Genomic DNA, 27,697 nt, shown 5'->3' with positions numbered 1-27,697 from the left:
ACGAAAGCTGTGGTTTCCAAAATGTAATCATCCGTTGTGCAGAGACAATGCTATGGGAAAACTTCTCTTTTTCCTTCCGGGCTCACCTGATGACTTTTCCTCTAGCTCCCTTCCATCTAGGTAGGGCCATATGTCTAGTTCTGGCCAAAGTGATGTGGATGGAATTGATGTAGACCACTTCCATCCCTGGCCCACCAAAAATAGATCCTGCTCAATTTCCCCCTCTAATTGAGGGTAGAGATATCCCCAAGATGGAAAGAGACAAAATTTCTGAGTGTGGAGCCTATGGTGATAACCTGGATGTGAACACAAAGCAAAAACAGCCAGATACAGAGGTCTAAGTCCTCCATTCATACCCCAGGACGCTTCCCTTCTTTGGGTATGTGTTGCAATGGTGGGATCAGGATGGAGTGTAGAGAAATGTTTGTTACTATAACCAAGGTCTTACTTCTTCCATTTTGATATATCACCCCTTCTGGGCTAAATAACAGTAATTTTAAAAGGCCTTCTTTTTTGAAGATTGCAATCGCTTCTATAGCTATGGTTGAATATAAAGGCAAAGTCTGAATGGTAGTTACCAGGATGAATCAGCCTGACCTTAAAAGGTGCTTCCCTGAAAGGGATAAGGAAAGAAGCCATATAGGATTTTTAGGCTAATCAGAGGCTACCACACCTTCCAAAGTTTCGGGAAAAGAGCCTTCCTTCTTCACCACTCTCTAAGGTGCATGTCTGGTCTGAAACTGGGTGGAAGATGGGTATTGGCATAAGGAGTAATACAGCTTACACCTCGGGTCATAAACCAACCTGTGAATGTGGCTAGAAAGAAAAACAAAGGGGCCGGTAGGGTGGTTCTAGGAGCCCTGGGTTGGAGATCCTCTCTCCTTCAAGGTCTGTTCCTCCTGAAATGGACCTTCTAATGCACTTCCATACCACCCTGATGAGAGGAAAGCCTAGAGGTGGGTTTGAATATCTTTTAGTCTCTAGTCTTTCTACCAAGCTTGCCGGTTATTCCTTTGATACATACTAGAGTTCCTTAGATATAACTATTGTCATGAATTGGATACATGGACTGATGTGTGAATGTGGGAGGGGGTGCAAACCTGTAGGGGAACTTGGAATTATGTGGGAGTTCAAAGAAAACTCGAAGAAACTCTAGGGCACCTGTCTGGGATGCTCAAAACCGGGAATGTGGACCAGCTGATTTCTGTTTGAGGCCAATCTAGTCTCTTCACATGGTTACAAGGCTTGGAGAAGTTTAGGAAAAAGTATAGTTGCCATTTAGAATTTTCTAGAAATGACTATGATGGCCTCAACTCAGTGTTATTATTTAACTGCTAAATCAGATCAAAGATTGGGCATCTGGGTTACATTTCATTTGCTCATTGGAAAGAGAGGTGGAAGAGAAAGGCCGTGAAGGTTTGTCTGTACAGCAATACAATTTCATTTCCTAAAAAGTAGTTTTGTTGCAAATGATGAACCCGAATCTGTGCAAGACTTAGGGCAAGGTGGAAATGAGACTAGAAACTGCACTTAATCTATGAGTTCTAAGTGGTCAAGGCTGAGACAGACCAGACTCAGGCTCCAAAGCAAGTCACTAGAGATGTTTTAGACCGTTTTCTTTCTTTAGTCTTCAAGCTATTGGAACAACTTTTCAATTATTTGTCATTTCTTTTGTTGTTGTTGTCTTTGTTGAGGTGAATCATCATGAAAACTAAACAGAGAAAAAAGCAAACACCCCAAGCATTACAGAAGGAACACGTCAGAACTGCCCACATTTGATGGTCGACAAGTTTTTTCAAATGCAGCTTTACTGAGTGTGATGAGGTTACAAACACTACAGACATTTCACTTGGTTGTTCCTTTTATAGTACCAGAATGTTTTAAGCAAACAAACAAATTTTTGGCCAAAGTTTGCTGAATAAATACAAAGTTTTTAGAAGTGTCCAAGAGAAGTATTTTATTTCAAATTCTCTGAAAGGGAAATTTAATGATCTTTACCCTCTGAATATACTGGATTCTTTAATATTTTAGAATCTTTAGTTCTCATAATTACCACGGAGGAGTGTTTAGGAAACTGTGCTATAGCTTTTCTTGGTATGAAAAGAAATACTGAAAAATAATTCCTTCTAATGCTGCCTTGTGCTCGAGAACGTATGCATCAGCGGCTGGAAGGAGATTTAGCTCCTTCAGAGAAGACTCCTTCAGAGAAGACTCCTTCAGAGAAGAATTCAGAAGAACCATTCAGAGATTACATGAATTCATTTCTTTGTAACTCAAGGAAAAAATTAATTAAACGAAATGATTTTGTTTCCTTCATCTAGTAACTTGGATGAATTCTGAAGATATTTGGCCAGAATAACCAGCAAAAAATTGACGTTTAAACACTCACATATTTCCGGATAAACCTCTATTTACACACGTTTGTAAAATACAATTCCCATAGATGCTGCTCTGCCTTAAATCACAGAACCATTCAGTACAGGCTCACTTCCTTCTTAGCTCAACTATACCTCCCCACTCATGACGTTCCACTGCCATCTAATCACTGTTCAGAATTGTAGCAATCTGTGCCATTACTGACCTTCTATTCATAATCATTCTTACAACAAAGGAAGTCAAAATAAAACTCATTCAATGCCACTGAAAGCAACTAGTGCGTTAGGGATGACAGCTGGGCTCCAAGAACCTAACAAGAAATGGACAGACCACATGAAAGTCTGGCTTCCTGGAGAATTTCACATCAGGACTCTGGCCCATTCAGAAAAAATGTTACTTCAGCTGCTAGGTAACATGCTGCTTCTCTGATACATTGAACGGATGCTTTTATTTAATCACAGGGGTCTGGCAGTACAAAAATAACAAATCCTTTTCTTTCAGAAAAATGAAAGGAGATACAGGGTTGGAGCCAGCCCTGGTGGGGTAGTGGTTAAAATTTGGCGCTCTCGTTGCCACAGCCTGGATTCGGTTTCCGGTCAGGGAAGCACACCACCCATCTGTAGGGTGTCAGACTGTGGCAGCTGCTGTTGCCATGATGCTGAAAGCTGTGCCGCGGGGGTATTTCAAATACCAGTAGGGTGACCAGTGGTGGACAGGTTTCAGTAAGTTTCCAGACAAAGACAGACTAGGAAGAAGGACCTGGTCACCCACTTCCAAAAAACTGGTCATGAAAACCCTATGAATAGCAGCAGAACATTGTCTGAGAGAGCGCCGGAGGGTGAGAGGATGGTGCAAAAAGACCGGGCAGGGTTCCGCTCTACTGTACACAGGGTCGCCAGGAGTCAGAATTGACTTGACAGCACTAACAACAAATAGGGTTGGACCCTAAGACTCGGGAGTGTAATTGAATGTAAAGCTTAAAACATAATAAAAATGAAGTAATTTTCTAGTTGGGAAACACGGAGAAACTGTCAAGTTTTCTAGGAGGAGCTGCTTCCATAGTTGGGTTAAAGAGTTTGTTTCACTCACACGTGAAAGGTGAAACACATTATTTTGATTCTGTATACTTCGTAATGTTCTTTATTTATTGACCCAGCTGTTGAAGCAGAAGATAGAACAGCAATGCCAGGAAACTGGGTGTAAGCCCAGATAGGTTTATTTTCTGAGTCTTCAGATAAACAAAGTAGAAAATACATTAAATGGTAATTTCAAATGATTTCTCCAGCTCTAACATGTCTCTAGTTTCATCTCTAGAAAGCCACTGCCAAGTTTTTGCACAACCTATCTTATCAAGCTCTGACAGATGAAAAAATCCTCTAGTTTCAGCATCTCTCCTCATTCTTCCATGATAAAACGTGATGACTGATTTATTTTTTTTGATTGAGCTTATATTGGCTTATAACAATTGATTCTTATTTCATTCCAAGCCTTAAGTCCCCCACTTCACAATACTTCTAGGATCTCAATGGGAGACACATCTATTAGTGTGCATCAAGGAATTACGGCTATTTGCCCACTTATGATCTGTCATCCATAATAAGTCACCTTTTTTCTCTCAAAATTAATAATATCCTATAGGCTTCTCAGCTCTATGAGAACCTATATTTATACCAAACTAAAAGATGTTGCAGTCATGAAAAGTTTATTTTACCAATGATGCCACAAGGACCAAAGGTTATCTATAGGTTGTACATTGGTAACTGAAGAGCCCAATGATGTTAACTCGCTCTGTCAATTGGTTCCTCACACAGCTGTATTTTCCAGCCTGGGCAGGTCGGGAGTCAAGGGAGCAGGTGCTTTTAGACCTGCTCCTACTTGGAGAAGCTCCTCATGCTGTGTGTGGGGTGAGGAAACAGCCCAGGGCTTTTATATGAACAATGTCTTGTTTTTACCTTACAGTCTTTATGGCCCTTATCTGAGTGCTACCATTAAACCCACAGACTGAACTGTTCATAAGGGGCAAGGATATAAAATTGTTCCACAAAGTGTATTCTATGAACCACTTTTCACAGTTCGAATATTTTAAATATAAATATTGTAACTCTAGCAATAACCTATCTACAAGGTGGGAGAGGAGGGGATTCATGAAAACCCAGGTACATTTCCATATAGCTCATGTTTAACCGCTTAGTTTGTTTTATGTTTCAAAATCCAATTGCACGTAACCCATAATTGATAGGCCACTTCCTCTCCAAAACAAATCAACTATCAAAGAATAAAGTGATAAATTATAAGAAAGGAAAATAAATATCATTTACTACAATCATTCCCTTGCTCCAAAACTTGGAAAACATATAAGAAAAATGATATTGAGTGGATAAACTTTACTTTGCAAAGCTAATTTGGAACAGGTGAGATTTAAAAAGACAGAATAGAATGGGCGTATCTTATTTTAATATTTGTATGTGAAATGAATGTGTTAGAATTTTAATTAAGAAATCAGGAGGACTGCTATGAAATGGAACACAATGGCATTTACCAGCAGGAGAATCCATTCAGCCTGTTATTGTCAAATCCGAGAATTCCAAGTGTTTTCTTCATTCTCATCCACATAAAAGAGTGCAAGAAATCGAATTACTCCTGTTGGTTGTATAACCTTTAGGCTATATAAGCTTTCAGTTAACGATCCTTACGGACACAGTTTTAGTTGGTGTTTTTCCCAGGATTACATTAGGGTCAAGGTTGCCTTTAACCATCTTCGTGTAGTTTTTCGGAGGAGGGAGGGGCTCCCATGAGACTTGGCAACTCCATTAATAAGGGACAAGGGTGAAAGTGCAAATACTTTTAGGAGATACAACAAAATGATTTAAATTTACACTGTAAGTTAAATGACTAACATCAGTTCCTTTTCTGAAAGCAGGATTTTATGATAAAAAATACACTGGGGCCCAGGGAATGGAGGAAGAGGGAGTCAGCGCTAAGCAAAAGTGCCGGTCTCCGGGTTAGCCTGTCAGCCCTTTCCAGTCCGACTTTGTTCTACGCTTTATGACTTTGTCATGGGCTGCCTTTCAAAATCCTGTACTCAGTCACGTATAGGAAAAGAAACCGCACTGAAATACAGAATTAAATCTTGTCTTGATGGATAGAGACGGATTTCCATTTCAAAACAAAATCCATAAATGAATATTTTCAATTTTCTAAAGAAAAAACAGAGGAAAATAAACTTTTGTATGTGAAGTCGCTTACTCACGTAAGCTTCATGTGTACTAAAGTGTAGAAGAAAAAATTCAAATGTGGGTGTAACCGCTCTACACGCAGGAACGAGCCACGATGGGAGAGCGCCTACCAGGAATTCTGTCTGCCACCCAGCGGCCGCTGAAATAAATTATTTTATTTTCTTTGTCGGTGATGGCTCTGCATTTTGCTTAAAAAAAAAAAAAATTGACACAGAGGTAGATTATGCCACACCAGGAACTGAAAACCAGCAAGATATATGGCTCGATACATTTTAAAATACAATCATTGTAGTAAATGTTATATATTTTCCTTTTCGCTAAGTCAAAGGTTAACCACGAATAAATATTGGGTCTTCCTGCGTCCCCGCGTCTACCGGGGTTCAGATACTGACTGGCACCGAGGACACCGAGCTGGCTCGGGATTCCCGGGTCACGCTGTTGGGCATGGAGAGGGTGCAGCAGGACACGCCCACGGTGGCCTCGGGCAGCTCGTCGTCCTCCGTCCACTCGTTGAGCTCGGGGCTGAAGCACTGGATGCATTTCTTGTACTTCTTCTCGCCCTCGTTCCAGCCGCCCAGCAGGTAGGCGCGCCCGTGCAGCGCCGAGGCGCCCGCCGTGCTCACGCCCACCGGCAGCGGCGCCGCGAAGCTCCACTGGCCCGAGGCGGGGCTGTAGCACTCCACCGGCAGCACGTCCACGCGCTCCCCGCGCGGCCCCAGCTGGCTGCCCCCCATCACATACACCCTGTCGCCTAGCGTGACGGCGCAGTGCCAGCCTCGGGGCGTGCTCAGGCCCGGCAGCTCCTGCCACGCGTCGCTGGCCGGGTCGTAGGCGCACACCGAGCGCGAGTACGCAGTGCCGATGTAGCCGCCAGTCACCAGCACCCGGCCGTCGGTGACCGCGCTGGCGTGGCAGCAGCGCGCCACCTCCAGGGGTGTCTTCGGCTGCCACTGGTTGGTGGAGGGCACGTAGCACTCCAGCGAGGCCAGGCTGCCTTCTGTATTGCGGCCGCCCACGGCGTAAAGGAGCCCGTTGAACACGCTCAGGCTGAAGTGCGTGCGCTTCTGGTTCATGCTGGCCAGGTGTATCCAGGTGTTGAAGCGGGGATCGTATCTGGAAATGGCAGAGGAAGTGTGACAGCCTTGTTGGAGGCAGCTAGGGAACTCAGGTTCGTCCGCAACCGTAACGTGGGACTCTGGACATTATCCCTGCGAGAAGGCCAGGGACCTAGCGCAGCTCCCCACCTGGAGGCTGGTGTTTTCCTTTCAACCAGTATAAAAGTGTAACACTTGGAAAAGGCAAGGCTAGCATTGGTGACTTCCCCTCCTCCTGTTTATAAAATCACTTCTTTTATCAGGCCCAACAGAGACCGACCTTTCAGTCCCCTTTCCTGCATATTCAAATATCCATCATCCAGTAGGATGTATGAGATGTGCATGTGGGGGAGGGGATGGAAGCTGGGTATTTGTGGCAATCAGAAAAGGGAACACTGCCGCATTAAAGTCAGTTCCGCATGACTTCAGACACCCACCATCCCTAGCTCTCTCTCACTGCTTAATCAAGATAGGCCTTGACCAATTGCATTTCTCCCTTTCTCACAAACCCCTTCTTTTTCATACTCCTTTCCTGGGAAATTGCAACGGTAAAGCCAAGTCACTCAACCAAGTCTTCTACCATCTGTTTAGAATGAGATCAGTGGAAGTCATCTCCAAAAGCATCAACAAAGACTTAACTTATGATATTTTTCTATTTTCTAGCATGTATGAGTAGGTAAGATTTTTTAGTTTAGGGATATGTTCTTTTCAGTGTTCAATACTACAGTTATTATACCATAAGCACTGAAATCAATATTGCAAAAAGAGCGACTTGAGTACTAATGGTTGAGTTATCAGCAGGAGAAAAAGTGGCAGAGTAGATGATGCTTTCCTGCTTACATCGTCTGACGTCTCGTAAACACAGAACCCATTCCCTCAGTTTGAAGTTCATTCATCTATGTCCCATTTAAACTCCAAATCAAAACTTGGTTATAGTTATAAACTAAAGGCTAAAAATCAATCAATTGTTTGGATTCATTTAAATGACACACACATATATATAATGAAATAATATAGAATATTTTTCATGTATACTGGATACATTTTCAGATCTTGCTCATTAGTTATTTTTGACCTTGGAATACTACCATGATATAAGAACGACTTTCTGAATATTTCATATATGTGGAGGGTTAATTTTTTATCATAAATATACAAAAATAACATGGCATCTGAATTCCATTTTCTGAAGGATTTATTATGCTTTTCCTCTTTCTTCTTGCATAAAAAATATCGACATTTTCTATGGTATGCAGTCTTCAAAAAAATATTTAAAATTAATTAGGTGCCACATTTTTACTGATCTCATTCTATTTGCCAATATCAATCTGACAGTCATCAGTAACAGTCACTTAAAATAAACTTTGTATTATTTTAATCTTTCTTACGACTTAGTGTTAAAAACTAGATTTGTACCCAGTGTCTTTCAGAAAGGCAGTGGATTGTGACGAGCGCCTGGCTAGAAATGAGATAATGTGAACTGCCGCTTACTAGTGGTATAACTTCTCTGGGTATCGATTTCTCACATATAAAATCAGAATAATCATATCTTCCCCACTCACTTCACAGGCTTATTCGGAATTCTAGTTTATTGCACTTTGTATAAAGTGAAGTGCTGTATATATGTAACGTGGCATTATTATTGATTTACTGAACCAATGAACCAAGATAATAAGCATGATTAATTTACTTTTATATCAGGGCAATTTCCTCACCATATTGAACCCTTTCAGTTCCTAATAAAGGGTCAAGTACCTGCAGAAATTGCTGACTGCATGCTTGGCTTGATTTCTTGCATCATTCTGGTCTTCACCACCGGCCACGTAAAGAAATCCGTCCATCACAGCCACACACTGATTGAAACTCTTGGCTGGCATTTCTGTAAGCTTGCTCCATCCATTTTCAGGGTCTCTATACAAGATGTCTCTACTAAGGGACTTCTCAGTAAGGCCTGGACGTCCCCCAACAGTGACGAGGACTCGACAGCCCCCACGGATTCTCGTGCGCCTAGACTGCAATGTGTTTTGATGATACGGGAGTAAGTGGTAGTTCATAGCATCTACAAGAAGTCTGTGACAATCAGCATCTTGCATCATTCTGGGTACGGACTGAACGTAATTGACCAGGTCTTGCGCAGAGATGGTACCAAAGCGAATATTGCTCAAAAGATCTGCAGCATATTTCACTCTCTTTTGGTCAAATTCTAACCATTTCATTGCAATCTGGAATGCTACTATTTCAGAAGGCAACTGTAAGTCATCATCTATGAGAAGCTCGTTAATTTGCTCAAATGTAAGTTTCATAAACTGATCTGATTCTGCGAATTCCAGGAAGTTATCCCGGATAAATTTTTGGGCTGCTGCTTTCGCGTTTTTCAGGGAGTATGTTTCAGCAATGTTAGCGACGTACATGCAATTCTCAACACTCATCTCTCGTATCAGAAAATCACTGCACATCTTTACAAGGGTATGGATCTGAAGATAAACAGCAGCAGAAATAATGCTTCCTATTGTGTACAAGGAGAGAGTCAGCTTTCCTGTGTAGGCATATGCAATGACAGTGGCCAGGCCTAGCGGTGAGATATCATTGAGATCCACCCTCTGAGTAGACGGGTCTTTTTTAAGGATGTTGTAAAAGTACTCACTGCATGAAGCCATCACTGACTTGTGAACGTCAAAAGATTTGGTTTTGGTGCCAATGACTAAGTCGCAAAGGAAGCTCTCCTGCCGCATTTTACTTAAACCTTCCAAGAGGTTGGGGCCATAAGAAGCATCTGTCAATTCAGAAGAAATGCAGCTAAGGCCATTGCCTCCCTCTAGAAGCCCATTCAGAGCATTCAGTTTGTTTAGGGGGCTATCTTCTACAATTATGGTCATCTCATTGATATCCCCTTTGTTCTTTCTGACAGTCTTCTTTTTGGGGGCCATGTTGGCAAACACACTGTCGCAGGCAAGAGCTTGCTAAAAGAAAAAGAAAAAGAAAAAGAAAAAGAAAAAGGCATGGTTTTATTTTAATTGTGCTTTAGACTTTGAAATGCTACGTTGAGAAATTTTTTTATAATAGTTTTTTAATGGCATAATGTAGATGAACCCCCAAAATAGATTTAAAGACTTACATTAAACTAGATGCACATTTTATTGACAGTTTATTTCAGCATCAAGCATTGAAGACAATTCTAGAAAGATTTATATTATCAAATGAGACAATAGCTATATTGCCAGGTAATTTTATACTGCAGAAAAGACCGAATATTCTCTCATCCAGCTGTACAGTAATCATGGAATCGTAGTTAAACATCATTTGAAGGGCTCAGTTTACTCTTACAAAAACGTGAATTATAACTACTCTGAAGTTTTCCTCAATAAAATACTAAAATTCAGGAATCCATGTAAAATGTAGAACATATATATGCTAGAATAAATGAGGCACTTAAAAATCAAAGGGTAAGGACTTGTAATGACACATTAGTTCAGTTCAGTTCTACTCCGCATATTCAGTAAAATAACTTCCAGAGTTAAATATCTAAATGACACACACACACCAACTTGCGCAAGAACTAGAACAAAGTGGTGGTGCTTGTTTTTTTTAAATCTTAAGAGTAGGAAAGTCCCTCTTAAGCACAGCAAAAAAATCCAGAAGCCGTAAAGGAAAAGACCAAAATATCTGACATAGAAAACAATGAAGACTTCTGTAAAACAGCACCAACTGTTTAAGAGACAAACAACAGACTGTGACACATATTTGTAACATTTTTGACAGATAAAAGGTTAATTGACACAGTATTTAAAGAGTGCCTACAATTATTAACAGAAGGGTAATCCAATTAAAAAATGGACACAGACTATGACCAGGTAGTTCACAGAAAATAAAATACAAATAGTTAATAAATATTTTTTTTAAAGCTAAACCAATAATAATCAGGGAAGTGTCAACTGAAATCCAGAGATCCTTTTAACTTTTTTGTGGTCAAATTTTGCTTATCAGAGATTAAATATTTTTAAATATTCATAACATCGGATATCGGTGTGGTACTCTCCCTACACTGATGATGGGAGTATAATTGATACAGTCTTTTGGATGTAATTTGGCAGTCTATCCAAAAAGTCATATTTTTATGCTTTGACACTAAAATTCTAAATCTAGGAATGAGAGATATATTCACATAGAGAAATATTACATGGATGCTCGCATATTAAGGATAATAACCGTTTTCCCATTATCAATGTTATAAATATTTGAACTAGTTTTTAAACCTGTATGAACTGTGAATTTAGCTCTATGATATAGCTCTGAAAAGCTCTAGTATAAACACAGAATTGAAATATATTAAGTTTTCCAATTACATACATAGTCCTTAAAATATCGTAGGTTAAATTGTTTTAGCCTTTCTCAAAAAATTGAGCATAGTCATCAGAAGATGCTATACTCAGACTTTTAAATGGATTTTATTTACGGTATGGTAGCATTCACTTTTTTGGTGAGATTAGCAGTGTTGCTTTTTTCCTTCATTTTTAAAATTACAAAATCAATATGTGAAATTTGACAACTCAGTTTGTTATATATCATTCCAGATAATTGTATATACTTATACAAACTTATATATGCATATTTTTGAGCAGTCATGTGCTGGTAAACCAACTTTCTAGGAGGGAAAAGCCCTTATTTGTAAGGTGCTGATTTCTTTGGTGCAAATACACTCATCGTGGCTGATTTTAAGCTATCTACTGTGCAACAACCAGTGTGAAAAATTCCTGAAAATTTAACAATTGGCTCTCATGAGCTCGTCCAAGTCAGCTCCAGCACACCACTATAGGAGAACCTATATCAAAACAGGTTGTGTTCTATTACTCAGCAGTTTGCACTTCTGGCTTAGCAGTAACTCCTGCACATCTTTCCATATTGATACTTATGTAAATTTACCACATTCTCTCTAATAGCTGCACAGTCTCCTATAGTAAGGATATATAAAACTTGTTCAATTATTCTCCTGTTGATGTTCATTTAGGGGTGTGCATGTGTTTTAAATCTCACTGCTCAGTTCATCATTGGGAGGGGGGGTAAAGCTTGGCTTTGATTCCCCTTGAAAGGTCTTCAATTTAATTACTGAAATATTTGTTTAAAAATGTCATAACCCTTCGGTTGTGTTTGTCTCTGTCCCTTTCCATGTGGAAGGATAGTAGCAAGTAGGTAGGAAATAAAGAATGTCTCTCTCTTTGCTAGGGCTTTTGTCTTTCTCATTAAGCTCACCTTTCAATTTCTATTTATTTACAAGGCTGTAGCACATTCTTTCTCACAAACAACACCCAAGGCATCCTTACCTTGTGAAATAGATTTCCAACCCACCATCATTTTAGTCTTCAAATGCACTGACTTATGTGGTGAGGGCTCCCTTTGCTGGGCTTTTCTGGGGAAAATTTTTGTTCAGCAAGCAGTTATCAGACACCTACTGCTGTGTGGGCAGCACTGGTGATGGAGCAATACAATATGTAATTCATGTTAGAGAGACAAGACATGACAGGCACAAAAAGACAACAAGGAACTAGGTAAGCACAGCAGAGAAATTTTTTTCTTTTTAAACAACAGTTTCTTCCATCTAGGATGCAAGCACAAATGTGTCTTTGGGGGAAGCCCTGGCCATTTTCCTGGAAGAACCCTTTTGGCCAATTTTTTATTCAGGTATATGCAGAGCTTATAGCCACTCATTGTTTTGGAGGAAATCCTGAATCCGAGTAGTCTTCAGACTAAAATGCTAAATCTTCTGTTTATCTACTATTAAAAGATTATTTCATTGGTAGCATATATGGGTGATATTTCAACAACTGATAAAACAGGGCACCTGCTAACTAGCATGGGTTCATGGCACAGTGCTGGAGCTGGATTCTAGAGGCTCCCTCGGGTCCCCGTGTGTAAGTCTTCAGTTGCTGGATCAGAGTGAGGCCCAGGGGGTCCTGGGAGGGGACTACAGGGGTGGGAGCGATTCAGGGGGCAGGGAGGGGGTCAGGGAAGCAGATATTTGGCTATTTACCAATTCAGCACATAGGGATCTCAGTATTTTAACAACTAGTACACTGTACTGAAATATTCTCGTCCTCAGGACAGGGTGTAATTCTTTGGAGATTATTTTGATTTTAAGCTTTTTTTGTTTCTTCTGATGAATATGGAGATTTCTGGATAAAAGAGAGAATCCTCAACAACATTGTGAGATGCTGAGGCTAAGGAGACAAAAGACCAGCAAGGAATTCCAAATGAAGGGGTGACTGGTGGACACTAGGAATAATGATATCTGATTCCCAGTTTTAAGTCTTCCTTTTCGACATTGTTATTCTCATATATCATCCTTAATTGAGGTATTCTCAAGTATCCTTAGTGAAGTTTGATAAGGTGCCAACTAGTCCACTCTTTGCCTTTAGGAATGTCGTTTAGTTTTAGTCGTGAAGACCTCAGCTCTGAAGAATTCACCTAGGTTTAAGTAGCAGCTCTAGACTCCACTACTGGTGGGAAAACCAAGTAAAGCTCCTGTCTGACAGATTGTCCCAAAGATAGAAACTATAAGCTGGGAGGATGGGAGGATAGTAGGGAGAGAGAAGTAGGGAAAACTACCCAGAGATGCTAGAGAGTGTAAAAAAGCAGGATGATTTCATAGAGGAGTCAAGAGTTGAAAAGAGGAATAGCATAGGATGAGTTCCCTCCTCCATGTTTTTTTGGTTCGGGTGGTTTTCCGCCTACGAGCAGGCTGCAATTGGTACTGCACAGGGCAGCTGCAACTGCGATGGAAAGTATTGCTGCACTGAAGAACCAGAGGACAGAGTTTGTGACAACCACACCCACTAGAAAACGAGGTGGGAATTCTGGAAAAGAGAGATCCAAAAGGGGGAAACCCAACAGAAGATTAAATCTTCAGGAAGGAATGAAGATGGTAAATATAAATGACTATTTTTTTCTCTAAAGTTCTTCAAAATACATTTGACTCTTCAAAGCAAAAATGAGTACATTGTCTTGTGAGGTTTATTGTAGTACGTATGACAATTGCAGCATAAGGGGTGGGGTGGCGGTGGTAAATGAATCTATACAGTAGCAAGCTTTCTATATTTTCTGTGGAGTGGTACAATATTAACTTATATACCCTGTGAAAATTTAACTTTGCATATTGCAATCTCTAACGTGGTGCTGTCCTCTAGAAATATAATGCGAGCCACATATGCAATTTAAAAAATTCCAGTAGCCACATTAAAAAGATAAAAAAGAAAAAGCAGGTGCAAATGAATGTTAATAAAATATTTTATTCAGCCTAATATGTACAAAATATTATTTTAACATATAATTGCTATAAAATTATTAATGTGATATTTTACATTCTTTTTTTCATACTATCTTCAAAATCCAGTGTATTTTATACTTACAGCACATCTCATTTTGGACTAGCCACATTTCAAGTGTTTAATAGCCATATGTGGCTGATGACTATGGTATTGGACAGCAGAGCCCTAGAGCAAACACCTAAAGAATGCAAGGTATAGCTGAAAAACCAATAGATAAATTTAAATGGAATTCAAAAGAGGGCAGGAAATTTGGAATAGAGGAACAAAAATTAGAGGGGACACACAAAAAACCAAATGATTTAATGGTAAACCTAAATTAAACTATATTAATAATTATATTAAATGTTAATGGATGAAACATTCTAATTAAAAGGCACAGATTGTCAGAATGGATAAAAAAATCAAGACCCAAATATATGCTGTCTGCAAGAGACTCACTATAAAGACACAGATAAGAAGAAAATAATGGATGGAAAAAGATTTACCTTGGAAATAGTAGACATAAGAAGGCTGGAGTGGCTATATTAATATCAAGTAAAACAGACTTCAAGAAAAAAAACAATTACCAGTGATAATGAGGGAATTTCATAATGATCAAAAGGTCAATTCATCATGTAGATATCATAATCCTAAATGTATATGTGCAAATAATGGAGCTTCAAAATATGTGAAATAAGTGACAGAATTAAAGGGAGGAATAAGCAATTCCTCAATTATCCTTGAAAATGTTAGTAACCTTCTCAGCAATTAATAGAACAACTAGCCAAAAAGTCAGTAAAGGTATAGATTATCTGAACAATGTTATTAATCACTCTGACTTAACCAATATTTATAGAACATTACACCCAACAACTACAGAACACAAATTCTTCCCAAATGTACATGGTACATTCACCAAGACAGATCCTATGTTGGGCCACAAAACATGTCTCAATAAATTTAAAAGTCTTGAAGTCATACAGAGCATGTTCTCTGATCATAGCAGAATTAAATTAGAAATGAATAACAATAAACGATCTAGGAAAATGAACAAAATTTGGAAATTAAAAAATACTCTTCTAAATAATCCATGAGTCAAGGAAGAGATCACAAAGGAAATTAGATAATAGTTTCAAACTGGACGATACCAAAAATATAACATAAATACCAGCTCCACGACTTATCCAAAGTGTGACTTGTGACAGATTATCTAAACCCTTAGAGTCTCCACTGACTTATCTCTAAAGTGAAGATAATAACAGTGTCTGTCCGTAGGATTGTCAGTGACAGCTTAGAAGGAAATGCCTGCACAGCACTTGGCAGAGTATCTGGCAAAAAGTGAGTGTTCAAAAACTTGAATCATTTTCATTAAAATCAACTGCCCTTGTTAGCTATGCCTTTGGGAATAAGGAAGTAACCTGTCTAAGCTTTGGGGTGAAGCAAATCAGAGCAAACTGGCACATCATGGAGAAGCAATCATAAGGGACAAGAGGCTATATGGGACAAGCATACACAGCGACCCAGAATAAGAACTGACAAATAGCAGCCACAAGAGATTTCTGGAACACGTAACATTTTCTCAGAGATTTTTGCAAATACCAGGGAGAGAAATGGAATGCATGCAATTACACAGGCTGAGGAACACAATTATTTTTATTTTGATATAAATAACAAGGGTACCCCTGAAAGTTTAGAAAACTTGGGGTATTTGGTTCTAGGTTATGTAAGCATAACAACAGATTACATGGAACGCATTGAATCTATGAGCCTGGACTAAAGGATTCAAACTAATGAGACTATTCTGCTGGGTTGGTATTAAGATGGGAAGGTTTGCAGATAACAAGAATCTTGCTGGTCCGGGCACAGAAGGGTTTTGAAGAGGAGCAGGGATACCAGGGAGAAGGTCGGCAGAAGGAGAGGAAATGCGTCACGCTGAAGCAGGAAGACATGACTCAGCACAGTCTGTGCAGACGAAGATGGCTGCCGTCATGAGGGAGACAGCGGGACAGGTAATAGTAGGCCAATACATAAAGGACGCTGGATGCCAGGAAGGGTTTGAACTTGATAAATTAGTAATCAATCGAGAAGGATTAAGAAATCTCCACGAAGGGAGAGGGCACGCTCAGGCCTTAGTGAAATCAGTGAAAATTCTTCCCCGGCCTTCCTTATTCCTGTTGCCACCTTCTCTTTCCTGGGTGGGTTGGCCTTCACCCTGCCCCAGCGTTCCCATGGAAACCCCATGACTTCTTTGTCTGAATTCTCTTCCCTTGTCCCCTTTCTCCAGAGCCCTACAGGGTGATACATTAGCTAATCTGACAAGTGATCCAAGCCACTCCATTAATGGGCAAAATCTACACTTTCTCCCAGATATACATGGTTTTTGGATGGGGTGTTGTTTTTTATTAATGTACTTCTACGACTCGCATAAAATTTCTAAAAGAGTAGCTACTGTGGAACATATATAAAATAAACTTTTACTCTTTAAATAATATTTTTTAAATATTAAAATTATATTAATTTTAATATAAAATATTTGATTTTGATATTAAAATAATATTGATTGATTTCAAGAATATTATTGATTAGTATTTTTAATATATGTATGTTTGAAATAAGAGAGGGCTTTTACAGCCCTCAAAATCACTTTGTAGAGGCAACTGGCTTCTTTAGCTCTCTCTAGGGGAAATGGAGAGAAACAGGTAGGGAAGTGTTTAAGAAACTTGCAATCAGAGCCTACAGGCAACTTCCTGGTGGCTGTATTTTCCCAGATGTGTTCATAAATTCAGTCTTTCTTTACTAGAGCTGCCACTACATCCTGTCCCTAGGTCTGTACCTCAGAGGTGAGGCTGTCCACACACCTGCCCAGGTGTTCTCAATCTGTGCCGTGTTCCTCCCATAAGGACACTGCAGACCCCTTTGAGCAGCCTGCGGATGCAGGTCACTCCTCTGAAGCTGGGCAAAGCTCTGATGTTGTCCTCTAGGCTGCAGAGATGTTCCCTGGCTCCTATATCCTGACAAATGCTCTTCCACTGGCCCTGATCCTCCATCTCCTACCAGCCCTGCTTGGGGCTCCAGCCACTGCTTTTCTCAGTTTAAGGAGAACTGCGGGCCAGTAAGAAGGGTAGGGGCAGCTCCGTCCTGTGCTCCAGGCCCTACTGCAGAGAAGACGAGCTTCCTCACTGTGGGGATCAAAACCCCAGAGGCTCTCTTCTCACCGGGCAGGTGGGGAAGCCTTTGACAAGCTCTCCAGGCTCCTCACACTGGGGCCTTTCTGGGGAGTACAGACACAAGGCGTGTCGCACTGGGTACACACACACACACACTCACACACACACACTCTCACCATGCTGCTTGACCAGCCAGCATTTTTCCACAGCCACATTTAAATGAAGAACAAGGGCAGCTTTAAAGGAAAGAAGTTCCTTTAAAGAAGGAGATGGGTGAAAGAAAAGTGGAATGATTTAATTCACTTCCTTTTACTCATTCGGTCATGGTGCTGGGCTTCAAGGCTGATTGTATGGGCTAATAGAGGGTGATTAGAAAAGAACTGAATATTTGCAAAAATGTCCTGCTCAGTCACTAGGTCCTGTGTGAACATGTAGTTAAAAGCAATTTGTACAGGAACTCTCACTGTTTTTTCTGCAATTATACACATGTTCACTATGCGCCTCTGGGTCATACTGTAAGTGACGGTCACAGTCACAATGAAAATCTGGCTGTGAGGAAGAGGAAGAGGTTATAAAATGAGTTGCATGTATACGTTCATATGTAATCTACAGTACCACCAAGATGTTGAGTAATAAATTTTGAAAGCATTCCATTCTTACTGATTCAATTATATATTAACTCAGAGTTAGATGAGGGTTTACTTTTTGTGTTGTTTTCTAAAGCTTTTTTCTTTTTCTTTCTTTCTTTCTTTTTTTGTTTTTTAACTGAGTGGGTGCCTTGTGGCCGGCTGCTCAGGGCCTCCCTAGCTTGGTAACCAGGGCAGTGCTTGCTTACCATCCCCGAGGGAGGGCTTGGACTGGGGTTCTGGTCTGCATGGAGGTGAGGAGCGCAGTTCAAGACTGTTACTTCATTTTTCTTAAAGAACAACAGGCTTGGTTCTCCCTCCTTACCCGGGGGGAGGGGGGGCTCTAGTGAGTTGTCTCTTTGGGATCAAAGAGAGGAAGAGCTTTGCAGGCCCCCTGGGATTGATAGTGGATGGCACTTTTCACATGGCACCTACCATAGTAGGACACACTGGAAAGAGCAGGTCCAGCCACAGCAGCTGAGGTTGTGTAATGGGATGAGCAGCTATTTGGAGGCAGTGCCAGTCCCTTCCTGTCCCTTCCCTTTTTGGGTGAAAGAAGAGACTTTGCACAAGGTGCAGAGGGCTGTGGAAGGCTCCCTATGCTACCAGAGCGATCCCTTCATTCTGTGGAGGGAACTCAGAGAATTCTCCTTCTCTGGTCATGGACACCACAGCCTCCTTCCCTCTCTACTCCATCTGCCATCACCCAGAGCAGCCTCTTGGGTTCCCTGCAAGAGCTGTCCATTAGAAATTGGGCAGAAGGGTAACAGAGAGGCAATTCCACACTCCCCTCCCACTGCCCACTGCACATCTTGGCTCTTGTGTCATTTCTATGGCAGTAGTGTCATGTATTCGACACCTGATAACCAGCTGGGCAGTTATGTGAGCCATCACATTTTTCATCATCTTTTGTATTTGCCAAATTTAAGTACATTAATAATTACTACCTATAAATCATCAAGTATGAATCTATATTATGTATTAAATATAAATCATTACCTCCATTGCTACTTAAAATAATAATTACATAGCTAGCATTTATTAATTGAGGATCTATTGTGTGCTGAGGCCCAGGGCAAGTACTTAGCATGATTTTATTTTTTTTTTAATTTAAGCATCACTGAAATCCTAAAAGGTAGATTATATTATGTTCATTTTACAAATGAAGAAATTAAGGTCCAGAGAGAGTTTAAAAAACTTATCCAAGGTCACACAGTGTGCAATATGTAGGGGAGCAAAGATTCAAACCCAGATTGAGTCCTTACCCCCAGTCTGCCTCCTTCCCATCCAGGGGAGGTTAAAATCTGCAGCAGGTCAAAAAGCTAGCTCTTTCTAGCAGGAGAAGATAGAGACTGAGTGAGGCAGAGCTGAGGTTTAAAAAATCAAACTTTGGATATGGAGAACATGAAATGGTTCTTTACAGATACAAACTCTGAAATAAGAATGAGAAATAAATTTAGGGACAATGAGAGTCTGTGGATTTCTTTATCTTATTAGGGGTTGTAAGGATATAAAGCTCCAATAAGTTTGGTAAGAAAAAAATAGAAATAGGTTCAAGGAGGTCTTGCATGAATTTGTTGATCAGAGAATCAAGCCCTTCCTTTTACATGTTAGGTTGAATATGAAATTATCAATTTTTGTTTAAAAACAAATATCAATTTCATATGGTTCAACTTAGCCAGAGGCCTGTGCCTGGCTTTTATCTCTAAAGTACACAGACACCGTACATAAAGTTAAGTACAATTCTAGTCTCCCAGACTGGATACAGGACGCAAGGACCTAGTGCTAAAATTTTTGGTTTTGGTTTTGTTGAAAATTTTAGAAAAATAACTCTTTCTCTTTCCTGGTCTTTTGTGTGTGTCTGTGTTAGGGGTGGGATATGGCGGGAGGGGGGTTGGAAATCTAGTTTTTCAGACTAATAGTCTCTTAGTTGTCATGGAACTGAAAATTAGTTTTGGTGTTCCTTTTACTCTAACTATCTGACAGACCTGTGTCAACACCCAACCTTTTAAGATTTCAGTTTAATCATCTGTCAAATGAGAAGATGTGTACCTTTCAGTTCTAAAAATTTTACAGAATGTTAAGAAGAAACAGTTGGCTTTTGCTGTCAGAATCGTCAAAGTCTGGTCCTCCCCTCAGTCAGTATGGCCTTTTAGAGCTCTAGAATCAACTCATTATCAGATATAGATAAACCAACGACACAGCGGATTCACCTGGGAGTCATGGTCTGGGTTATCAGATTTAGGAAATAAAATATATCCAGTTAATTTTGAATTTCAGATAAACCACGAATCATATTTTAGAATAAGTATATCCCATGCAATATTTGGGATATACTTATTCTAAAAACTGGTTTGTGTTTTACCTGAAATTCAGATGTAGCCGGGTGTCCTATATTTTATCTGGTGGCTCTGCTCTGGGTTGGGTTTCAAGTGAATCCATGAAATTTTCTAGAATATTATGAAACATGTTGTGCATATGTGTTTATGTGTATTTTTCTGTAGAGTGGGCCTAGAGCTTTCAGGAGGTTCTCAAAAAGGTCCATAACCCAAAATAAAACCAGAACCATTGGCCTGAGAATGATGCTGCCAAGAAATGGTAACATAATTCTACCCTCTTCTATGAGTGGGTGCGTCCATGTGACAGCATCGCACTTAAATCAAGTTCCTCCTGGCCTGAAACAGATCTCAGGTGAAAAACCCCTAGAACTGATTCTAGAAAAGAATTGTCACTTCATATTTAAGAACATTCTCTTTCCTGCTGCCCTCCACCCTTGCCTCCTGGGACAGACTCCACACAGGGCAAGCTGAAAAGCCCTGTGTGCTAAAGTGTCACTGTCACTCTCATGCCAGAATGAGCTGGGATCCCAGAAGGTCTTCTTGCCAAAGGGGCGAGTCAGCTGCGCCGTCCCCTGTCCTGCCACATTCCAATCACTGCATCTGTCCCGGCTCGTCAGCACGACTCCGGGAATAGAAACCCTCCGCTGCGCCTGCTTGCCATTTTAAGTTAAGTCCAACAGAGTGGGGTTCCATTTTCTGTCTCATTTCCAAGATGATTTCTGATATAAAACATATGTCTGTGTAGCCGTCTGTACACATTTCGAACAAAAACTTGTTTTATACTTAAATTAAAAATTTGTTCTTTTCGCAGGGGGAATTTTTATTTATATTGCTTGGAATTCAAAGAGTTGTCTGATTTTTGTGCTACCATTTTAGTTACAACTGATTATATTTTATCTGAACTTCTCAGGTACCGAATGTTTACATAGTTCCTGATAAAAATGAAGATGGAATTAGAAACTTTGTGAGCAAAAGCCAAGAATTTTATTTTTCCCTCCCTTTGCTAGAAAATAGAGGAAGAAAACATACATTGGGCCTTTGAGACTTAAAATTATTATTAGAAGTTACAAGTAATTTTACTTTTTTGAAGGCATCCCTCTCCTGCATTTCTATGACTATGGCATTCTCCTATTCTATCACATTCCTTAGATTTCAAGAAAATATTTTCTGGCTTCCAATTTCAGATCAGGGACGCGAGCAGTGTGGCCCAACTGTAGACTGCCGTCAGTGAAACAGCTCCACAACCGTTCACACTCAGACACCCCCACTTCTCCCACCCACACACCCCTACACACCCCAGAATCTAGCAGAAAGGACTGGGAGAGTGGCCTCCGCTCCTTACCCTCCTGTGTGAAGTCGTGTCCCCAACTGGTGACGATGAAGTTTCAGCAGCAGACTCCTCTCGAGAAGCAATCTGTGGCGAGAGAAAGGGAGAAGGAAAAGCCGGTGGGGAGCCACCAGAAGCCACCTGACAAGTCCCAGCAGCAGCAGTTTTTAGAGTGACCCTCTGCCGTCACACTGGATAAGGTGGCCAGGCCTGCGCTCTCTTGCCTGCCCAGAGCAGCAGTGTGAGCCCTTCTCTCCCTCTTTGGCCTTCAACTCCAGGCCACTCCAGGGCAGAGGGCGGGGCCCTGGTTGGTGGAGAGGGGTTGGGTTTCTCGACCTGCCCATTTGTTTAAAAAGAAAACTCAAGAGCTCAGTCAACCTGGGGGTGAGGAAAGAAAATTAATTAGCTGGGTATTTAATTGTTGGAAGCAGGGATTCAAGTGTATGCAATTGGTAAGAAGAAGGGGAGTTTGTGGATAAAAATTAGCTCCTAGAAAGGTAAATAGCCTGGTCACCTCAGGTCTTTTGAGAAGATTGAGTTTATAAATAGACTGTTCTTCAGAAGAGGAGCACATGTTTAGGAGGACAAGGTAGCACACATGTGGCACCAGCGTTATTAGAGTTGTCGTCGCAGAGCTTCATAGAGTGAGTTCACCACCAGTGATCCACAGCAGGTCTGAGAATCACACACACTCCAGCACACACACAGGTTGGGAAATGTCTGCTTTGGTAACACTTCATGTGAAAAACAAATTCAGAGGATTATAACTACTGCAAGCATTTAATAGACGCCAAGAGTGTGAAATGGCTGCTAAAAAGGTTAACATGATTTTAGAATGCAATAATAGAAAAATGGTTCATGGGAAATAAGTGTTCTAATTATTCTTCATTAGTCAGAGGATGTGTTGAGCATCGTGTTGCTGCCTTGCAACACTGAGAAATAAGCCTGCATCCTGCAGGAGGCGGCTGCAGTGAAGGGAACGTCAGAAGCTGTGCATATTGGGATTGCCTGAAGAAAAGTACCTTCCAGAGAGGACTCAGGACGGGTGAGGCCCCTGGTTGCAAGTGCTTTGGGGGCTGTTGTGCAGCAAGGGACCCAGTTAAAATTTTTGTAGCCTAAGATGTCAAAAATTAGGCCCAATGGATAGAAATTCCAGGGAAATAAGTTAAAACTAAGGAAGGAAAACTCTGGTAACAACTGGGTTCTGATGATGAAAATAGGGTCCAATGATGAAAAGGAGCCAGTACCCTATGATCAGAAGGATGGATGTAAAAGAAGCTGCAGGACGGATGTGATGTTGACATGACTCTCGCTGTGGCTGGGCACTTGCCCTGGACCATCTCTGATGTCTTTCCGACTCTAAGACTCAATGGTTCTATATGTATTGGCCTCTGGTTCTCCTGACACCTCTCAACTCATTGGGTAGCATCTTACTTACCACTTCTGCTTGAATTATGGTCAGCTTTTTAGCAGGGGAAACTATTTTTACTTTTTAAAAAAATTCTTTGTTTTCATCCATAGATCTCCAGCCCAGAACTCAATGTCAGAAGTAAATCAAAGAAATTCTTTATTCTATGGTTTACATAAAGCTAATAGAGGACCTCTGTCAAATGATGCCTCTTGTTTCCACCTCGTTGAATAGAGCATTTGACTCTATTCTTACTATGATAAAAATCAGTCTTGCATCATATTTATGGTAATGATTGTATGATTATGGAAAGGTCCTTCAAGAAGTAGCTGTTGGAACCAATACCATCGTCTTCAAGGGTTCAAGACTATTAATTTCAGTTCTACGGAACAACACTGAGATACTCCTTTCAATAGAATATCATTTGAGGGAGACGTATGAACACAAATGGAAGATTAAATGGCAAAAATGGAAAATCTAAGAGACACTTCAATTAAAAAAATGTACAGAGTAGCTACTGTACGTAAGCATTTGACTACAGCTATGGTTGAAATGCTGGAAAAATAGGGGGCATCGAACATGAGTGGAAAAGGAGGCTGGACAGTAGATTGTAGTGTACATTAAGAAATTTGATCTTCATCCTTAAAGCAATGGGAGCCTACTCATTGAAGTTTGTTTTTAAAAAAGGAGTACCATGATGAGATTGGCATTTTAGAAAGAATGCCCTGGCTCTTGGGGAATATAACCTTAGCAGAATTTAGAGTTTTAGAAAGTGATTGAAAATATTAGGTAAGTTATCAGAAAGACTGGGGTAGAGTGTGTGGTATTGGCGGTTTGAGGACAGAGGAGAAGGTATCAGATTGTCTGGAGGAGTGAGAGGGAATGTGGGCTAGGATTGCCAGGCAGGATAGCATGGCAGGACGCCACTCGAGGTCAACAGCCATGACTGGTGGACGATCTGAGATCTGTCAGTATGCTTGTGTGTTTTTCTGATGCCACGTTCAGCTGCAGAGAAGCCAGAGAGTGGGATTTAACTGGAGAAAGGGTTTTGTAGGGTGGGTAATTTATTTGTTTCCACTGTTGGTCCCTATCTCTCCTACACCAACCTCTCCCTACCCTATGCCACAGACCCAACTCAAATGTAAGCACCATGAGGACAGGGATCTGTACTTGTTTTGGTCACTAATGGATCCCAAATGCCTACAACAATGCCTGGCACATAGTAGATGATGAATAATTGTCTATTAACTGAATAAGTAAATGAGTGAGTGAATGAATATAATGGCAAACCATAAAACTGTGCTGAGTAAGGAGGAAAATGAGGTCCTGAGGGCAGAGAATTTTTCTTGTTTATTACTATAACCCCAGAACTAAGACAATGCCTAGCATATAGTAGGTACTCAATAAATATTTGTTGAATGAAAAAAAAATACTGACAATACAGTAAAATACAAAGATGAAAAGTATTGTGATATTTTGCTCTTTACTTATTTTCTCTTATGGCAATTCACAGAGATTCTCCAGCAAAAACAAGTGTGTTTTTAAAAAGCTTTTATAGCTGAAAGAATAGTTGCACAATAACTCATGGTCCCCAAGGGATAGCTATCTGCTGTAGAGTCTAGCTCTGATAATTTAGCTGGTTCTCAATTCCTACCACCAATAGGAAGTTATGTAAATACTGCTTCTCAAACTTCAGTGTACACAGGAATTACCTGGGGACCTTGTTAAATATTGATTCTGGTAAGGTAGGTCTGTGGTGGGGTCCAAGAGTCTGCCTTTCTCACAGGCAGTGCTGATGCTGCTGGTCCAAGGACCACTGTTTGAGTAGCAAAGATTCAGAATGCTTGGCTACTCAACATTTGAAGGGAAAGGATTTGTTAAAAAGGTGATGGAAGCCATTCCATCAGAATGCACTCAATGTTCCAACACCAAATCCACAAAGCTACGGGGAAGATGTCTCCAACCTTTCCTTCTTTGCCTTGTTAAAATAGAACAGCCCTCCTTCTAAACCCCTCCACTAGTGCTTTGGATTACAGACAAAACCACCTGTTCAGGAACCCTGCTCTATCAGTTCTCCCCACTTTCCTGTAACAGCCCCTCTATATCTGCCAGCCCCCACCATTTGAGTACACGACCTTTCCTATTTAAAAAACAAATGCAACAAACAAAACTTTCAGTTCAGTCCATATTCCCTTCCAGTTAATGCCATATTTCCCTCTACTTTGCAGGCAAACTTCTTGGATGTATTGTATATCTTTACACCTGCTGCCTCTGTCTTATTGCTTTCCATTTTCCCCTCAACTCAGTCCAACCAGGCTTCCCTGTCTGCCCTTCTACTGAGGTGCTTTTGCCAAGGTCATAAATAACCCTGAGTCACTAGTTTTTTTGGACATCTGCCAGTTCTTGACCATTCAGAGGTATTCCCCACAGTTGACCCATCATTCCTACTAAAAATGCCCGTTTCCCGTTGGTTTTGGGTTTTCTCCAGTTGCTCTGGTTGTTTCTTCTTATTCTCCTTTCCTAGAGGAAGATCTTCTACCGAACTCTTGAAGATTAAAGTGCTTCAGATCTGTCCTAGACTCTCTTCCACCCTCAAGATATCTGGCAGATGAGCTCATACATCTTTGGATATCTCACAGGCCCCTTTCACTTATTATTTCCAAGATTAAAGTCATCCATTCCCCCAAAATATGTTCCTCTTACAATATTCCCTTTGGTAGTAAACGAGCCACCCCTCACCCAGTTCCTTCAAGGGTAAGTCTGGGGTCATATTTACCTCTTCCTCGCCACCCTGCCCTCTCATCTCCATGCCTGACTAATCACCATGCTCTGTTATAACATGTCTGTAATTTCTCTCCCACTGCTACCATACCGGTCCAAGCCCTCGTCACCTCTCACCTGGACCATTGCAAAATCATTCTAAATGGTGTTCCTCTGTCCACTCTTGCTCCCTTCCAATCCATCCTCCACACAGTGTAGCCAAAGTGATCTTTTCAGATCTGATCCTGAAACTCCTCTGCAGAAAATTCAAAAGCTTTCCATTTCCTCAGGATAAAGTCCCAGATCCTTCTCCGGCTTCCAGTGCATTTCAGCCACCTGGTCCCTGTCTACCTCTGAAATCTTTGCCTGCAAAACCAGTCCTCTCTAAGTGCTTCAAATAGACTACACTCACTCTCCTGCCTTAAGGTCTTATACTTGCTATTCCAACTGCCTGAGTGATCTTTTCCCTCTTTTTTGCCTAGTGAATTCCTAGCTCATCCTTTGAATTTTAGTTTAAATATCACTTACTCTAAAAGTCTTTGCTTGAAACTTCACCCAGGTTCTGTGCTCCTGCAATGCCTTCTAATTCCTCTCCCATGTTACAGCTCAACAACTTCTCATTGGACTATAAATGCCATAAATAACAAAAGCTAGTGTGTGTATTATTATTTATTCTGGACCAAGTACCTGTGGTAGGTAGCTTCTAAGATGACCCTAAATGACCTCTGCCTCCTGGAATTCATAGCCTTATATTATCTCCTAAGTTTGAGTAACTTGCTTTTAAACAATAGAATAACTCGAAGTCGAGGGGATGTGGTTTCTATGATTACAAGAGATTCTGACTTCTGTCTTAATAGCAGACTTTCTCCCTTGTTGGCTTTGATGAAGCCCAGTGCCATGTTTGAGATGTCCAGGCAAGGAAGAGCCAGCTAGGAAATGATACCCTTAGTCCAACATCCCCAAAAGAGGTGAATCCTGCCAACCACCACTGGGTGAACTTGGAAATGGATCCTTCCCCAGTGGAGCCTTCACATGAGACCCCAGCCCTGGCTAACATCAATTGCAGCCTTGTGAAAGACCCTAAAGTAGAGGACCTAGTTGAGCTCTGCCTGGATCCCTGACCCACAAAAACTGTGAGATAATAAATATATGTTGTTTTAAGTTGCTAAATTATGCAGCAGTAGGTAACTAATACAATACCTTTCTATGTGTTTTTCCTATATAAACTAATTTAATCCTCAAAACATCTTTATCCACTAAGGATTTCTGTTTTACAGATAAGAAATCTGAAGCAGTTTTAACCTATCCCAGAGCACACAGCTGGTAAGGGATGGAGCCATAATTTGTACCCACATCATCAGAGTCCATGCTCCTGACCACTTCACTTTGCATGAAAGCAGTGGCTGTGTCTGATTTGTTCATAGCTCTAGTTGCAGTCAACAACACAGTGTTTGGCACATAGTAGTGCTCAATAATTGGCTAATTAATTGATTACTTAATTCAGAAAATTGCTAAATATAGATTTTTTTGTTCATGCAAGGGAATTTTATAAGAGTATTCTTAGAAGTATAACTGTCCCTATTTGGTCTCAAAGGTTTCTTCTCATTTTGTGGTATGGATCTCTAGGTGTGGAATGGGTTATGTAGTAATTGACTGAAAATTATAGGTGCATCTCAGTCTGCAGAGCAGCATAATATAAACATTATATGAGTCACATATGTAACTTTAAATTTTCTAGGAGTTGCACTAAAAAAAGTAAAAACAGGGAAAATTAATTTTAATATATTGAACTCAGTATAACAATAATATTGGTAATCAACATAAAATTATTAATGAGATATTTTACATTTTAAATACATAATAAGTCTTCAAAATCTGGCCTTTTATACTTTCAGCACATTTCAAGTGCTGAAATTTGGATTAGCCCTAATTCAAGTGCCCAATAGCTAGTATTAGATACTGCAGGTCTATGGACAGTGCAGGTGCATGGACAGTGCAGGTGTACGGACAGTGCAGGTGCATGGACAGTGCATGTCTATGGACAGTGCAGGTGCATGGACAGTGCA

The 27,697-nt window shown here is 40.6% G+C and overlaps 1 protein-coding gene across 1 annotated transcript; it reads right to left on the bottom strand.

Moving 5' to 3' along the window:
* Positions 1-4,549: 4,549 nt before the first annotated feature.
* On the bottom strand, positions 4,550-21,728 carry KLHL31 (kelch like family member 31). The gene is made up of 3 exons (XM_046639219.1): positions 21,479-21,728; positions 8,462-9,666; positions 4,550-6,725 (listed from the first exon to the last, which is right to left on the bottom strand). The coding sequence occupies exons 2-3, from the start codon at positions 9,631-9,633 to the stop codon at positions 5,993-5,995; spliced, it is 1,905 nt and encodes a 634-aa protein (XP_046495175.1). The 5' UTR covers positions 9,634-9,666; positions 21,479-21,728; the 3' UTR covers positions 4,550-5,992.
* Positions 21,729-27,697: the final 5,969 nt, after the last annotated feature.

Source organism: Equus quagga, chromosome 15 (genome assembly GCF_021613505.1).
Source record: "Equus quagga isolate Etosha38 chromosome 15, UCLA_HA_Equagga_1.0, whole genome shotgun sequence".
NCBI lineage: Eukaryota > Metazoa > Chordata > Mammalia > Perissodactyla > Equidae > Equus > Equus quagga.
The sequence above is the reverse complement of the archived record's forward strand: the minus strand, read 5'-3'. Positions and strand labels throughout refer to the sequence as shown.

Coding starts and splice junctions, on each gene's coding strand:
- KLHL31 (XM_046639219.1), bottom strand. CDS start 9,633: ATGGCCCCCAAAAAGAAGACTGTCAGAAAGAACAAAGGGGATATCAAT. Junction 6,726..8,461: donor GCAGTCAGCAATTTCTGCAG/GTACTTGACCCT, acceptor TGCCATTTCCAG/ATACGATCCCCGCTTCAACA.